Source organism: Cariama cristata, unplaced genomic scaffold (genome assembly GCF_000690535.1).
Source record: "Cariama cristata isolate BGI_N322 unplaced genomic scaffold, ASM69053v1 scaffold12447, whole genome shotgun sequence".
NCBI lineage: Eukaryota > Metazoa > Chordata > Aves > Cariamiformes > Cariamidae > Cariama > Cariama cristata.
In genome coordinates, this window is record NW_009626116.1 from 5,821 (window position 1) to 22,937 (window position 17,117).

General features: G+C 37.6%; 1 protein-coding gene across 1 annotated transcript in view; it reads right to left on the bottom strand.

Moving 5' to 3' along the window:
* The window catches only part of CPT1A (carnitine palmitoyltransferase 1A (liver)), a gene marked incomplete at its 3' end in the record, with an annotated part of 20,726 nt that extends 4,993 nt beyond the window's left edge, over window positions 1-15,733 (bottom strand). Inside the window, exons 1-10 of the mRNA XM_009703893.1 lie at window positions 15,576-15,733; window positions 14,486-14,625; window positions 13,908-14,079; window positions 10,366-10,467; window positions 8,840-8,977; window positions 7,918-7,995; window positions 7,125-7,232; window positions 6,014-6,101; window positions 1,663-1,858; window positions 355-543 (exon numbers count right to left, since the gene is read on the bottom strand). Coding sequence (XP_009702195.1) covers window positions 355-543; window positions 1,663-1,858; window positions 6,014-6,101; window positions 7,125-7,232; window positions 7,918-7,995; window positions 8,840-8,977; window positions 10,366-10,467; window positions 13,908-14,079; window positions 14,486-14,625; window positions 15,576-15,716 — 1,352 coding nt within the window. The remainder of the gene's footprint in view (window positions 1-354; window positions 544-1,662; window positions 1,859-6,013; window positions 6,102-7,124; window positions 7,233-7,917; window positions 7,996-8,839; window positions 8,978-10,365; window positions 10,468-13,907; window positions 14,080-14,485; window positions 14,626-15,575) is intronic.
* Window positions 15,734-17,117: the final 1,384 nt, after the last annotated feature.

Consider the following 17,117-nt stretch of genomic DNA (forward strand, 5'->3'; position numbering starts at 1 on the left):
TGAATAAGATGCAGCGTGGCCAGCAGGTCGAGCAGGGAGAAGGGAGAAGGTCGTAAGGGAGAAATTTTTCGTGGTGAGGCACTGGAACAGGTTGCCCAGAGAAGTCATGGATGCCCCATCCTTGGAAGTGTTCAAAGTCAGGCTGGATGGGGCTTTGAGCAACCTGGTCTGGTGGAAAGTGTCCCTGCCCTGCAAGAGTGGTGGACTACATGATCTTTGAAGGGTCCTTCCAACCCAAACCATTCTGTGATTCTATGAAGTTTATCAGTTTATAAGTCACTAATTCATATTAGCCACTTGAATTAGTGAAATTCTAAAAAAGAGAAGGTGTTTGTTACAGAGTCAATACTGTACCTGTCATAACATCTGCCATGTATTAAGGATTTTGCATACGCATCCAGTGACCTCACTGGATCTTCTTTCCTGTACCCTTGCTCGATGTCATCCAATGTCACAAAAAATGCTGCTTTTTCGACAGCATCTAAGGACTGCTTGTTCTTTCCACGGCTAAAATAAGCCTGTCGAGCTTTAGCCCATGGTACTCTGCAAAAAGAATTTGGTTTATAGCCAGATTACACAAATTTGTCAATGTTTTATCACCCTTAAGATCACTATGAGAGATTCCTCCTACTTTAATCAAATTTGAAGCAACTACTTTCATTGCATTTAAACTATATCAGCAGTGAAAAGTTCCGAAAATACACATACAATGTAAGCCTAGGAACCAATTCAACACATGTGCAAAGCTTAATCTTCAGAAATTCAACATTTCTGCAGCATGCAATACTTATAGCATAGATCATCTATGTTCACAACTGAACAAAAGAAAATATCTATTCTATGGAAGAAGAAAATAGTAATAATAATGAAAACAGTCAACAGACATTAATACTCATTGTTGTGCCATATAAATCAAAGAGTCTGGACAATTGTCAACAAAAAGTTCCATGGTAAATGCCTGAAACAGATCTGAAGTTGAAGAAATCCTGCACAAAGTAATTTCTGTATGGTTGTGTCACGTTCATTTATAAATTTATGTGGTTTTCCCAGTGGAAAAAATATTTCAGTTTTAAAGCAGACAGTGAGAAAAAGGAAGGACTCCTAGTTAGAAATACTAAAATCCAAAGCTCTTTCTCTCCCTTGTCCAGAAACAACTATAGATTGAACTAAGTGTGTGACAATTTAATTGAATTCAATGATCCTGCACCCAGAACCAACTGAGTACATACTGCTTTATTTTGTAGGTGCAAGTTATAAATATGGAGTAACAGTTACTGAATTCACATTCTCAATCTTAATTTTTAAGATATCCTTTAAAATGCCAGTGAACTCTAGAGTAGATATAAAATGAAGTAGTTCAATATGCGTAATACTGTAAAGCTTCCAACTACTGCTCTTATGATAACCACAATTAAACGAAACTTCTCCAGCTAAACACAGGTAATCTACATACAGGGTTGCCACTGCAACATTACTTTTAACTCCATGTACTTACAAATGACTGAAGAGCTGTAACATGTTAGCAATATACAAAATCAGTGATCAAGGTATAATCAACCGATTGCAGACTATTTTAAAATTCCAAAGCCAGTATTCCATTAGTATGTTATGCAACTATTTCTAAATATTAAAATTAATTTTAAAAAATAATAACCACCATACCTATCTCCTGCAGTAAGAGCTGCCAATTTCTCTTCACCAGCCTGAGGCTCTGAATCATCATCAAGAATTCTTTGCATCTGCTGTTCAATCTCTCGGGGTTTCAACAGTCTACCGTCATGGTACAGCCACACTTTGAAGTAACGACCCTTATGATACACAACAATGTGTTTGCTGTCTTTCACATGCTGGAGAGTATCTAGAATTGTAATCACTTATGTGAGAACAAAGCTGAAGTCTCAAAACTCTAACGCACTAAATAACCGGTGGTGCATGCAGTAGGCATTTGATGTTAGCTACAGCTTATGTATTCTAACAAAGTAATAAAAAGCATGGAATAAACCGCTCCCCCATGTTATTTAGCACAAAGATCCCTGCATGAAACAGTCAAATACCCAGATTTGGTAATTATTTGCATATATAGCACCACGAGCTTCCGCACTGGAGGCCAATATTAAGCAACTAAATCTGTATTTCTGTATCTGAAAAGCGAGCACTAGTAGAGTAGCCTGATTAAGCAGTCAGCAAAAGAACACACTAGGTGAGTCTGAGGAAAGGTACTTTTAAATCATCTGCATTCAAGTGCTAGACAACTCACGGTACAATCTGTGGGGAGTCTTAAGAGGGCCCAAATTTAGTACCCTAAGCTTTTGTTCATATTTATCCTGGCAGGTGCAGAGCGAATACTCCATCTATGGCCAAAAAAATGTAGTGTTATGGAAGTCAGTGAAGCAGAAACCTAGGCCACATTTTTTTCCTCACTTTGTTGTTTATATGGCTTAACTGGGATAAGCCTGAACTTAGTCATGAAGGCATTTTATCAAACCACCGATGAAGGTTTCTACATCAGCCAGGAAAAGCCCTCAATTGATGAAAACTGTTAATTGATTCCTTCACTGCCCCGAAGAACTGCTATATTTCTATGAATCTGAAAAGACCCATTACCAAGATGGTGAAGCAATATGATGTCAAAAATAAGAGCTGAGCCAAAAAGTCATGATTCTGAGACATCTGCAAAACATTGTCCCAGGAAAGAGTTCTATACTTTGTGTGCTCCCAGCTACCCATAAAATTTTGGTAGGTATGTTCCAGCTACCGATCAGAAGCAGTTTTATGCTGATCACACATTTGGCTATCCACTTTGCATTTCTGCCAAAGATAGGATGCCTGTGATAAAAGCGCCAGGATTGGCAGAGGCAGCACTCCAACTGTCAAGGACATTCATACCATGGGTTGTGAATTGAGGAGGATCCTGACAGAGGTGGAAAAGAAGCAGCAAAGCAATTAGCTAGTGAGGTAACTTTTTCCCTAATCCCTACCCGAGTCAGGACACCTCAAAGTATTTGTCTCACGTACATGATGTGTCCGTACAAAAAAAGACAACCTCTTGAGTGAACTGACTTCACAACAGTTGTTGAGGCCTGGCAATTACCTTTCAGACACCTTACTTATGGGCCTAAGTAGAGATTTATGCACCTGGAGTACAGATTTGTTGTAATACAAAACCAATCCTTTCCTTTTTCTTGCTAGTCCAAGAAGTCATTCATATACATCTGAAGATGTATGTAAGATGCTGCATGGGTTTCCTATTAAAAAAGTGGGAATGGAAAGACATAAAGGTTCTTTCCTGCTTAAAAGAAGTGGTTCGCTCCATGGTCTGTTTTGTTAAAAGACATGAAGATTAAACAACTGCTCAAGTGACAGAATATAATGTTCATTAAAATTTTACCACCAATTAACACGAAGACATGCCACAGAATTTTTTTTTTCATTTTTCCTTTTTTTTTTTAAAAAAAAAAAATATGCTGTTCCTTTAGGAACTGCAACATACATAAAATATATTTTAAATATAATTGAAATGAGGGGGCAAGAAATCAAACTACTCATAAGAATCTGGAAAAAATGTCTTTATAACTCACTTAACCCACACAGAATGACAAGTTGTTTTTCCTTTAGAAAAACAGAAACAATGACAAACTGAAAAGGTGAAATAGGAAATTGAAGTGCTTAGGAGGAAAATAAGGTAATTTTATGATGCTGACTGCACTTTAATTTGAAAGACTAAGCAGGAGAAACTGAGGAGAACCATTAAGATACACAGGACGTATTTTAATCAGGTGTTACAGTCAGAATGGGCCACTTTACACTTGCGCAAAACTAATTTCACACTAAGAGAACACCAAATCCAAAGCTAAATGCATATAGTTCGTATCTTTTATTTTATTGAGGACAGGGAAGGGGCAAGAGTAACAGTTTCAGTACTTGAAGTATTCTAAATAACAATAGCTCATACGCTACAGTTGTCTAATAACGATTTTAAAACTTGCTAGTCTACTTAGGGTACTAGGTCGTGATCAGGGAGTAATCATATCAAGGATATGTTTTTCTCCATTTTGCAGATAAAGGAAGCCGAGGCATAGCTGGGAAATAATTCCTCAATCTATCAAAGGCCAGCAGCAGAACTGAGAGTAAAATCCTCATCTGACACATGCACCTACTGCTTTATCCACTAGCCAATGCCACTTCCCCTCCTTATCCAACTTCATACAGCACAGCAAATGTCAGACTTCCACTGGGCACACCCCTGTGTCTGTTTAGAAATTCTTTCTGGTTTTTGTTCTGTAGTTGAGTGGGACTAATATGCTTAAAGGTAGGTTGAAATATAAGTGAGAGTTACAGATCTCAAAGAAAGTTAAATATACCCTATCTCCAAGTGACAGCACATCCGTACATTCCCAGTGGAGGTGACTAACCAATAACCCCTTGCATTCCAAATCCCTACTGATTGTCCTCTGCACTAATCACAACTGTCAGGATAACTCTGCCAAATGCTGTAGTTCATTCTGATGCTGCCACAACGACACAGTGTTGGATAAACACACGAACTCAGTTTTAAGAGGCTCTTCAGCTTATAACCAGACCAGAAAAACCTAGATCTAGCTTAAGGTTTTGTAGAAAGCACAACAATAACAGAAGTCTCCACTCAAACCTGCTGTGAAATTATTAGTTTGCTTCTCAAAGAACAAGAAAATGGATAGCAATGTTTTCTTCCACCCCTTGACTACAAATGTTAGTATTTCTAGATGTAGTCTGCCTCTTTTTACAGTGACAAAACTCAGGGAAAAAAAAAAAACCAAAACACTTTAATATTAAGATCATAAAAACCAGCTTGAGCCTAGAAAGTTTAGGATAAGCTGACAGAGATCTTGGAGACTACCCTGGAGAGAAACTCATGATAAACCTTTATGGATATATTACCCTTAGAAAAATAACACTATATGGAGAAGAATCAGCATCAAGATCTTGGATGTATTGACCATCAAAAAATATGGTATTTTTATATTGAGATACTACAACAATTTATCAAAGGTTTGCCACTGACAAAAGCGAAATGCTTTTATGTCTATAGGCAACGTTAATGAATGCACGCAATGAGAGCGTATTTCTCACCAGTGAGAAACTAGATACGAACTGTCACTTATAATTTTTTTTTTTTTTTTTTTTTTTGACTGAGCTAACATGATTGCTTGTGATCATGTAAACATATCCTTAGTCTCCCACAATACGCACAAGTTGCAAGAACAGACTCAGGTGAAAATGACCCTGCTGTAAGTCAAAAGTTACGTCCCTCTATTCAATATTAAAATACGAAAATTTAGTTACACATAGCTTCAGATAATCAGACCACTGCTGAGAGGTAGGGCAGGGAAGGAACTAACAAAACCCATACTACATATTTTCTTAATGTGTGACAGAGAAAGTTTTGGATGCAGTCCTTATTACAGGTGATTTCACTTGGCTGATGTCTTACAGTGCATACAAAAAGTCAAAGTAACAGCGGCGTTGAAAACCTTGACAGGACTAAGACTGTACCTGCTGCTAAACCAGGTAAACAACTAGTGTTGAACCTATGGTCATATTGAGAAGAATGTATTGGGATGTTGTCATGAATCATAAGGTGAAAGGAAAAAAGGAAAGTCGAGCAAGCAGAAGACTTTAAAATGGTTGAGACAAGAGAACACAACTTCTACAAAGATAAAAACATGGATATCAAAGGATCCCGAAAGAGTAGAATGGAGAAGAGTAAAGGCAGACAACAGTTTCTCAAAGTTAGTTTTTAATTTAAGTAAAGGAAGAGACAAAAAACACTGAAGAAGTTTCAAAATCACCCTAAAAAGGAAAAACATCTATGCACTCTATAGCAATTCATTACTTCCTGAGTATCAGGACACAGTACTGGTGTGCCTTTGTGTCTGTCAGATTCTTACCTGGGAAAAAACAGAATTTTAGCAGAAAATACCCCAAAAACTGAATTCCATTAAGATGTTTATTCTCCCTGGCTGGCCCTGCTTACCTGATTCCTCTCCTGGGATACGGGAGGTATTAAACATCCGTTCCCACTGAGCTGAGCAGAGTGGAACAGTAGATCCCATCAGAAGAATCTGCGCCACAAATGTATATTAAAATGTAATTTTGCATATACAATTAGCAAATTAAAAAGGAAAAGAGAAACAGGATCTGTTTAAAGACAGGCTGTAGAACAGTAAGATTTGTAATACAGGAACTCAGGGTTTTTTTCCCCGCCTTGTTCATTGACTTTCCTTGAGCTACATGTGGAAGATGTAATCCTCCTAAATCATTCCAGTAGCTGTATTTTTTTCCCTCCTACCAAAAGCTCACCCATCAGGAGGGATGACTGAAGCTAGCTAGCATCTAAAATCCAAAGAGCTCTCAAAGGTCAGCCTGGATGCAAAACTTACACATGCAGCATGCATTACCGCTTAATTTCTTCTTGTAAAGTTATTTCTGGCTGTGTAGGAACAGAAGTTCGCATTTCGCAGATTTGTAGTTACATACAACTAGTCACATCCTTGCCATGACCTTCAACAAAACTACTTGTTTCTACAATATGTGTTCACTACAACGCACAGCCACTGGACAGAACAGAACACACCTTGCCTGTCTTTGCTACCTGGAAATTAGTGCAACACAGGATTTTCTCATCATCTATACTTAGGCTGCCACTGGCTCACTCTTGGTTGCAACATCCAGACTTCTGTCCCAACCACCCCTTGTGCTTATACTACATGATACCACAGACTTTTCAGAGTTCAGTGGCTCTGAAGTACCATTACATGCTTAGCACATACCAGTAACATCTGTTATATGGAATATTTAACATACACAACTATAAGCCTCTATTTGTCTTTGGGGCAAATACATACATTAATTGCAAATACCGCAATTAGTTGGCATGACAGAATCCTGTATTTTTGATAGTTGGTAGTTTCTCCTATGTGCAATTCAAGTGCTAACCAATTTGTGGTCCCAAACATCTTTAGTTACATCTTGCATGTAGTTTTGACAATAAGACATTCCTCTCCTCTCCCATTCTGAAAACTGATCAACTTCTTACAGACTGTGTTGGAAAAAAGATCAAAAGCCACTTAAACTGATATACATACTGGTTTGATTTCTTGTCTGTCCAGTTTTTTCCGATAGAGCAGGATGGCATGGATAACATTACCAGCTCTAGCTGCCTGCAGGGTTGTGGGTGATAAATAAAGGAAGTCCTGTAAAGTACATAAGAATTATGAGTTAATGATTACCAGATGACATTTAAAAAAAAACAAACAACAAACCCACAACTGATAGTACTTCTCATCCACGTTCTTAAAGTTTATTCCGGTCAATATACAAAAGGCTTTAAAACATATGAAGCACACTAGTGCAGTGAGTTGATGGCTTGAAACTTAAAATTTCAACAGTCAATCTCCTTAAACAGCATCAGTCCTAAAACATACACGATAGCTGTTAATCATCCCAGTGGAAAAAACAGTGCTACTTAAAACTTGAATCCAAGACTACTGTATTTCCTCTTTTTGCTTTTAATTTTAGAGTCCTTTACTATTTAACTTCCCATACAGACATCCGTGAATACGAGCAAACACCTTATTGAATTACCCATGAAGTTTTACATGGAACTTTTGAAAGATTGCTTGTCGCAGTAAGCATAAAACTGTGTAAGTCATTACTGCACGAGTTTGCCTAAGTGGCAGATGTGCCAAGTTTATTATTAAGATAGTACTGTACTTGAAGACATTGGCTGCAAGTTATACTGGAAGAAAGGGAAAAAAAAAAAGATCACAAACTCAGTGGCAATGGATTTGTAAACAGAAAGATATCACGAAATAAGACACCTGCGAGAAATTTTACAGTGCTTCTTTGACATATAAGGCATTTATAGTATTTACTTACCATTGCAAAATAGTTACTATTAACCATAATCGGTCCACGTCCTCTAAGGTAGATATATTCTTCCCACCAGTCACTAACCTGTAGCAGGAAGGAAAACAAAAGCAGTAAAATCTCATAATTTCCACAGTTTCTGTCTTCCATGTTAATGACTCCACAACACAACATTCCATACAGAAGCAGGAAGGAAACTGCTGGTTTACCACCCTACTTAAAAAGGACAAACCACCTCCCCCTAATTTGTGTTAAATTTTAGGGAAAACAGCTAAAAAGAGAGAGAATTAAATTAAATTCAGCTGTAGCTCTCTGATAAGCTTCTGAAGAAGTCATCACCTTCAGATAATATTTAAAATATATCAGATCTCCTCAATGTTTTGTAGCCTTTGCCAGGTCAGCCTAGGCTATTGGGTACAGCTCGATGTTAGATAGTATAGCAGGAAGGAATTACGTTACAGTTCTCACTGTGATATTAGGCTTTGGGTTTTCATTTTGGTAAAAAAGAAACCTTATTGTTACAATTCTTTATTTCTCTTCCATATGCTTTAGCTGCTCTATATAAAAAACTTGTCCTAAATGATTCTAAATTACCTGGGTAGTCAGGCCCATTGTTGAATTACCAAGCTTAACAAGCAAATAAACAGACCTTAAAAGCAATCATAACAGCAAAAGCTAAATCACCTGCTCCAGAATAACACACACAAAACAAGGATTCATTCTAAGTTCTATTCACCACACTATTTGTTTACCAAATGACATAAATTATTTCTGTGCAAATCAGGTGGTCTCCCATGCACCTTACAAAAATATTAGGCAGTTTTCAATTACCTTCTTTTACATTTAAGAAAGAATGAAAGTTAAGCAAAAAAAGGCAACAAGGAACAAATTATGTCATTTGAACGACTCAGCCTCCTATTTATCTACTCACATAGTTTGTGGCCCACCAGGATTTTAGCTTCAAATACCACTGAAGCCTTGGTCCCAAATTAAATGCAAAATCTTTGGCAAGACCCTCCATTCTTCTGAACTCTTCATCATCCATAAGTGGCCGAACTGATTCCAGATACTAGAACACAGGAAAAGAACCAGAATCAGTATAGCAACTAATTCGTAGCTTCTTGCCATTCCTACACAAATCATTTGAACAGTAGACTCAATTCATAAGCCTGCAAATACTATGTTTTTGAAATAAGAGTATACACTCTTTTAAACATCTGCCTGTAAACAGAATCACAGAATGGCCTGGGTGGGAAGGGACCTCTGGAGATCATCCAGTCCAACCCCCCTGTCAAAGCAGGGAGCAGGGTCACCTACAGCAAGTTGCACAGGATCTCATCCAGGTGGGTTTTGAATATCTCCAGTGAAGGAGACTCCACAACCTCTCTGTGCAGCTTGTTCCAGTGCTCTGTCATCCTCAAAGTGAGAAGTTCTTCCTCATATTCAGATGGAACTTCTGAGTTTCAGTTTGTGCCCGTTGCCCCTTAACCTGTCGGTGGGCACCACTGAAAGGAGTCTGGCCTCATCCTCTTGACACCCGCCCTTAAGGTATTTGTAAGCATTGATGAGATTCCCTCTCAGTCTGCTCTTCTCCAGGCTGAAGAGATCCAGTTCCCTCAGCCTTTCCTCATAAGGGAGACGCTCATTGTCTCCATTGCCCTCTGCTGCACTCTCTCCAGTAGCTCCTTGTCTTTCTTGAACTGGGGAGCCCAGAACTGGACACAGCACTCCAGATGTGGCCTCATCACAGCAGAGTAGGGAGGGAGGAGAACCTCCCTCGTGACCTGCTGACTATACTCTTCCTCATGAACCCCAAGATACCATGGGCCTTCTTGGCCACGAGGGCACGTTGCAGGCTCATGGTCAACTTGGTGTCTACCAGTACTCCCAGGTCCTTTTCCGCTGGGCTGCCCTCCAGCAGGTCAACCCCTAGCCTGTATGCTACAAAAATGAGAACTTTTTCCAGACATTTGTCAGCAAATCACAAGTGGAAGAGGTTACTTTTCTGAAGATACATTTTCCACTCAAAAAGGGAAGACATACTACTTCAGTATCAGGCAGAGGTATTTTTTTCATCTCTAAAAATCAAACCTTCAGTTTCTGTGACATACTGTCCCTACTTACACACATTGCTATAAGGTTTTGTGTCATAAAAACTGTGGAAGATAACAAAACCGATATATCCCAAAAGCCCTGGAAGTCACACTTCGTTGCGTAGTCTTACATAACAGACATCACATCATCCAATATGAATTATGCCAGCTTCAAATTGTCACCAGTTTCAGTGGTTTGTCGTAGTCTTTATTCTAATTTCTATGCAGAATTTTTAATCCATTACACCATATTAACACCACCATGCAATACTTTTGTAAGACACAGAAAAAAAAACAAACACACAAGGGCATCTACATATGGATTCAATGTTACTGAAGGAAACGATTTAATGAATGTACACACCCTATTGACTGTGTCTTTGACAGCTGGAACTGGCAATCGTGGTAAAGATGTCTGGAAACTGTATAACATGGGTTTACGTCCTGAGAAGAGTTTTACAAGTGCCTGAAGAAAAACAAAACCAAAATACACACCTCAAATTATTAAGTTCCACAAAAGAAAAATGACAGAATAATAAAGTGTAAGGTAACTCATAGTTCTTTTTACTGGTGAATTATACTGTACTAAATTTAGCAAACTATCATATTTATCACTGTTTCACAAATTAAAAAAAAGGTACTGACATAAACTAACTTCCTAGAGGTTACACAACCTATCAGTGGAAGAGAAAGATGTCATAGTTATTCTCAGACAATCTTCTGGTCATTCGGCAATATTGTTGTTTATGAACGGCACACCTTGATCTCAACAGAAAATAAAGATAGAGTTACTTAACAGCTCTTCATACATTTCCCTCTGTAAAGATCAGAAAAAGCAAGTCTACCAGTTGACCTTTTACTGCATAGTAGATACTACAAAAATATCTACATTGTGCTTCAAAACAGGAATCACTACCAAGCCCATCACTCAGCTAAGAATCTTAGATAACTATAGCCAGCTTCCAAAATAATAATTATGCTTTGGAATCATGGTTTAATATTTTCCAAAGTTATAGCTCAACATCAATACTATTATTGATGTTACAGGGAGTTTCTTCAAGCATGAGTCTATCTCAGGTAGTCTACTGCATCATTTGAACATACCAAATCGTGCAAGCATGCCAGTGTTATACTCAGTGCTTGTGTTAGGAAAAAAAAACAACAACAAAACAAAAAAGCCAGAGATGACAGTTCCCATCTTAGCTTCAGAGATTACAGCATCTCCCGTTCTCCATGGAAGACTGAAGACAGAAGCAGCATTTCTGTCTATAACTACTACTCAGCGGTGACATGCACCAGGCTGAAAGTCTGGACCATGTAAATTCTAGGCTACCAAGAAAGGATTTTGACATTATCGCCCTATTTCAGCATGAAAGTAACGTCAAATATTACATCAGCAATCCAGTGGAATCTTTACTGTCAAAATCCAGTATTGGTCCAATATACTATACCATATATTGTATATAGGCCAATAGACTAAAGACAGCAGAAAACAGAGGCTGTCATTTCACTACTAAATTCCTATAGAACTTCTCCCTTCTATCTCCGCCCCTCAACTAACAAAACTACTTATGAAAATGTAGAGGTTTCCCCCCCTCCCCATTTCCTTGGTCAGCACAGCTAGAGGAAGTTGTTTTAGGCAGCACAAAATCATTACAAATTGCAGAGTATTACCAGCAACAAAGACCTCCCTGCAAACAGATCTGTGTCAGCGAGTTGTCAGATGTACATGGATGCACCACAGTCATCAGCCCAAAGGAATCTAGTTGTGCTTCATGACAAGATAAATTTGAAGCCAGGTGAGAGAAAAAAAAAAGCTCAGCTTTCCATAAAAAACCCCTCATTCCATACTTGAAGACAATTTTATTCCAGAATTATTAAGTCAGGAAAGGCTGAAATTATCTTCAAATAGGGAGTACCTGCTCAACTGCCAAAACCAGCAAACACATTTCACAGTATTTCTCTCTTAATCAAACTTGTAGTAGAGAATTTATAAGAGTTTGAGACCATTAAAGTGATCTGACAGGCACACATACTTAATTACATCCGATTTAATACGCAGACACAGCCAATAGTCTCATTCTAGCATGTGTTACACCTGTTCACAGATTACTATTATTTTTTTTTAAAATGGCAACTAGTACTTGGAATTTTCCCCTAATCCTGGTACAGGAAATTTGACTTTAGAAGATGAAATATGTTCATTAAAAGTGCCACCAGACTTCCAACCAGCCTGAAAAATCACTTTGTACTGTGCCTGAAATCAGAGCTCAGGTTTTTGATTTGCATGACTGTTCGAACAGAAGACAATAGCTTTTTTTTCATGCTGTTAATCAGCATGAAAAAAAAACACCTAAGAAAAACAAACAAACCCCAGGAAAACCCCTCCAGAAAATTACACGATATTAAGGGATAATAAAAATCTAGAAAGCTAAGGTAGTTGGTACTGTTTTACTAGGGAAACCAGTCCTCTCTTTTTTTTAGGATTAGCTAAAGAAAGAATAAGGTATTAAAACAGAGCTTCATATTAAGTATAGATGAGAATATTAAGGGACAATAAAAATCTAGACAGCTAAGGTAGTTGGTACTGTTTTACTAGGGAAACCAGTCCTCTCTTTTTTTTAGGATTAGCTAAAGAAAGAATAAGGTATTAATTCTCTTTTTTTGGGATTAGCTAAAGAAAGAATAAGGTATTAAAACAGGGCTTCATATTAAGTATAGATGAGACGCTGTTGGGCATACACTTTTATAGTGTTCTGTATTTTGAAACATATACAATACACAACAAAATATAATGCACAACAAAATACATATGCAATATATATTATAGGCAAAAAATTGTAAATACAATACACAACAAAGCATGATAAGTAGCATTACAGTTCATATTGTTTAAGATTGATAAGGCAGCATTAACAGCTTTAAAACATCTATCTGGTAGGACATGCTGAAAACCCAGACAGCTACAGCTTCAAGCAACTGACAGAAAGCCTTACCATTCAGAGCCTGTACTGTACAAATTTGAGTCATGAGGCTCCTGATACCGCTTCCAGGAGAAACTATTAATCAGAAATTTAATTTGTAACAGATGAACATTAATTCTATTTTAGCGTACCAGTCTGGATACCTGATCTTGAACATATTTCATAATAAATCATGACATGTTGTTAGTCTAACACACGTCAGTTAATTTTGGAGGCTGCAGAGGCTAATTTTATCATAGCAGGGCACTTAAGTTATTTCTACAACAATACTGGCAAAAGCGAGTTGAAACATCTGAGTCCAAGTAACAGAGATCCAGTTCCTCTCTTGGAGCATCTGTATGTACATTTCCTCACTTTATACCTATCACATCCTTTAAGGATCCTTTTCTCCAAAGCACCACAATAATCAACAGGAGCCAGATCGTTGTCATCTTACCCTTATGCGAAAACTGCCTAACAAGCTACTTACCTTAGAATTTTTCTCCAACTCATTTTGGAGGCATACCACTAATCAATTGAAAAGACATTCGATGTTATTTTCTTTAAGCATAAGATTAATTTTAGAACGGATGACCAGGAATCCTAACATTTCAACAAAGAATTAGGGTAGCACTTTCCGGCTGCAGCATCACTTGCATATAGAGAAAAAGCAGGTGTTTGAGTCACACAGTCCCATGGCATTCACAAATTCAAAAGTTATTCTTGAAGCGTTTACTCTTCCTTCTACAAGGCCATCCTGAATAGTTTAATTATAGCATCAGAAGGATGACAGTAATTAGCAGAATTATCTACCTAAAAGCCTCCTGTTCCATGACACAGAAAACAGAAGCAAGGAAAAAAACCTACAGAATTTTCTCTTTTAGAGCTTTGAATACAGATCAGGTAGAAATTAAGACGAAACAGGAAGACAATACATGCTTACCATCCAAAACTTGGTGCCTGCAGAAACTTTGCCATGTTCAACGAACATCCAACCATGATAGGAAAGCAGCATTTTTAGAGAGTAGCGCATTGTGACAATAAGGGCAACCCAAAGCCCTGTGCCAAAAAGTATTCCACTCACGATGTTCTGTGTTTGGTTTGACATATAGCCACTATTTAAAAAAAACAAAGCCAACATGTACAAGTTAATGTCAGTTCAAGTTCTAAAGAGAATCTAATATTGCGAACCTAAGCCTATTGGTACTACAGGCAGGCATTACAGAAGCTTCATGCCCGTTTAGCCCTTTTTCATAATCTCCTTTCCAAACAGCCTCTCGTGCAGCAAGATGAAAGGCCACCGAAGCTGCCAAATGTGCTTCCCCAATACTCAGAAAACAATGTAGTAATACGGGTATAACAGGCTACCTATTTCATACTCTCCTACATCTGCTTATTAGGCTTACTCTGTCACAAACATACTGTTCAAAAACTGACACACGTTAAGAGGATTAGCTTTAAAAGTAGCTACAAATAAAACTGCTTTCCTTTAGAGGAACAGTAACTTTTCAGTCTACTTACGTTGTATCAAGTGTTCGGTTGATTTTAGCTATTATTCCTAAAGAAGGATCAATTTTGGCATACATTGTTGACATCACACCCACAACTACAATAAGCCAGCTAGACGGGCTAGCAGGATAGACGCCAGTGATAATTCCATTCTGGAAAGAAAAGCCTTCACATAATTTTTTTCATACCAAAGCGGTTGACTTCATATTACCATGGAAAGAAACAAAAATCAACACATTTAAGTCATTTAGTTTTATACAAGAAGATTATCCAACATTTTCTTATGTATGCTTAACTCAGGAGTAGGCAATGGATTTACTTAAGTTTGGCTATAGAAAATCATCACAACGGTATCAAGATTTAAAGGAACTTTCAAGTTCTTTTGTAGATAAAACCGACCCTGCTGCAAGTCTTACTAAAAATACTGAAATCAGCAGGCAACTTTCGAATGACGCTTCAATAATTCCTGCTTACACTGAGTTAGGCCTCTCTAAACGAATACCTGGCAAAAATATTCTACTGAACAAGACACCGAAAATCAGAATCAAAATAGATACTTACCACCTGAACAAACCAATAATTTCACAACAATCTATATCAAATATATCATCAGAAACATTACTACTTAGCACAACTTGTACAAGATAGATGTTCAGGTAATTTTTTGAAAAGAGCAAACATTCTCCTTAATTTGAAAATTTAATTTTGGCAAAGAATACATAAAGTCAAGAGCGCAGACTTGTACCTCTAAGTGACATAACACTAAAAACCACAACTAGTTCTGACTTATGCTAAAACATAAGTACATGATGCATTACGAAGAGAATGAAGTAAATTAACGCTGTTGTTAATTTCTACATCTGATCATCTTGCTTCCACAGAATAAATCAAAAAAATGTACCCTTTTAGTCTTTACAGCATTACCCAGCGCCATCTTCCTCGCTACCCCTTGTCTTAACTAAAACCCACACAAGTCTTCGCGATCAGGAACTTAATTTTTCTGCATTTATGGCAAATAAAGTTTGGTCTAACCAAAACTTCAATAAACCTATAAAACAACAAATAATCCCCAAGTTTGGTGGTCTTGACAAATGCAAAATACCTTGAATCTGATGAACTTTTTCTTCCATGAATGGACACCAGATAGGTAAATTTGTCTGAGAGCCTCATGGCTCATTCGCAGGTCAATTCCATCCGGAGTTACTGTAAATTGAAAAGCTACCGCTTGATGAGCTTCTGCCATTTTCAGAGAGAGTTCTGTCAAAAACCAAAATTAAAAAATTATTTTATTTTTGGTCAAAAGAACTAGGAGTTAGTCCACTTCTAACAAGCTATCTTCTACACAGTAATTTTGGGAAATATTTTAAAGCATGCCAGATTTACATACAGTACTTGCCTCTTCCTTACAGGCTATGCTTGCACTTCAGTCTGAGCATCCAGTATGTTAATTAAGGTACCTCTAACCACAACAGCTGAAAATAGAAGCAAAACACTCTCACGTAACTTAGGCCTTTTGGCAGGATTGCAGCAAGCTGAACATCACGCATACACGCCATACATAAAAATTCAGAGCAAAGCAGAAAATTAAAGCCATAATATTTAGAAAAAGCGTATCGCAGGTACATAGTATCTCACTCTATAATGATAAAGGAGATTCAGAATTTTTTCTTTTAGCATTTTGAAACAAAAGCTATTTAAATCCTTCACCTCAGCTAGCAAAACAAAGCTGCTCCTGGCCATACCTTCCTCTGAAGTTTTTTCATATCTTAATTTCAAGCTCATTAGTCACGGCAATAAGACACTATAGCCCCTGTGGCTCTGAGTTCTGACCGGTAAATAACTGCAAAATCAAAACTATGCAGAGTTGAGGAAACCAAATCACAGCTGTTGGAAAAATCACCTTCACATAACCAAATCTGGAATTAAGAGGAAATTTAATTGAACTGCAGCTCAGTTCAACTACCCAAACAAATACGAACAATGGTGCCAATACAGACAAAAGACCATCATAATAGGCAGGCTTAACAGGCTCAAATAAAAACCACTGGAAGTTAAAACAGAAATGTAACCGTGATTCTGTTTACACATTTCTGTCTCATCTCTGAGGACAGAGCCACCTCAAATTGAACTGTACGCTCTTATTTGTCATTTCATAGCTTCTTTCTTTCCATAACCAGCATCTCTACACAAATATCCTGGAAGTTACCCCTACTTATTAATCTGAGCACTTACTATCAGAACATCGGGTTTTGCAGACAGGCTGTATGTATAACATTGAAATAGTCCAAACTACATATTCCTGAGGAGACCATCATGATTCTAAAGTCTTTTGTCCACATTCATTTATTAGCTTACCAAAACTTCCGCGCATAATCCTAAAAACAACATCCTCTTAGAAGTATGGCAAAAAGGTAGAGGAATCCCACGTGTAGGTCAGGATTCAAGGGCACATTTTAAACTTCACATTTTTACTGGTACAAAACACAACGTTATAAAGTGTTTTAAGGTGGCATTGGTATTTCTATTTAAGAAAAATAAAAATAGAGTACAACTGCTTCATGCCTTTTGAATCCCAACAGCTGATAAGATTTTGCAAACCTGAAGCTTAGGCTTTGTAATCAAACCTAAATTCTGGTAGACATTC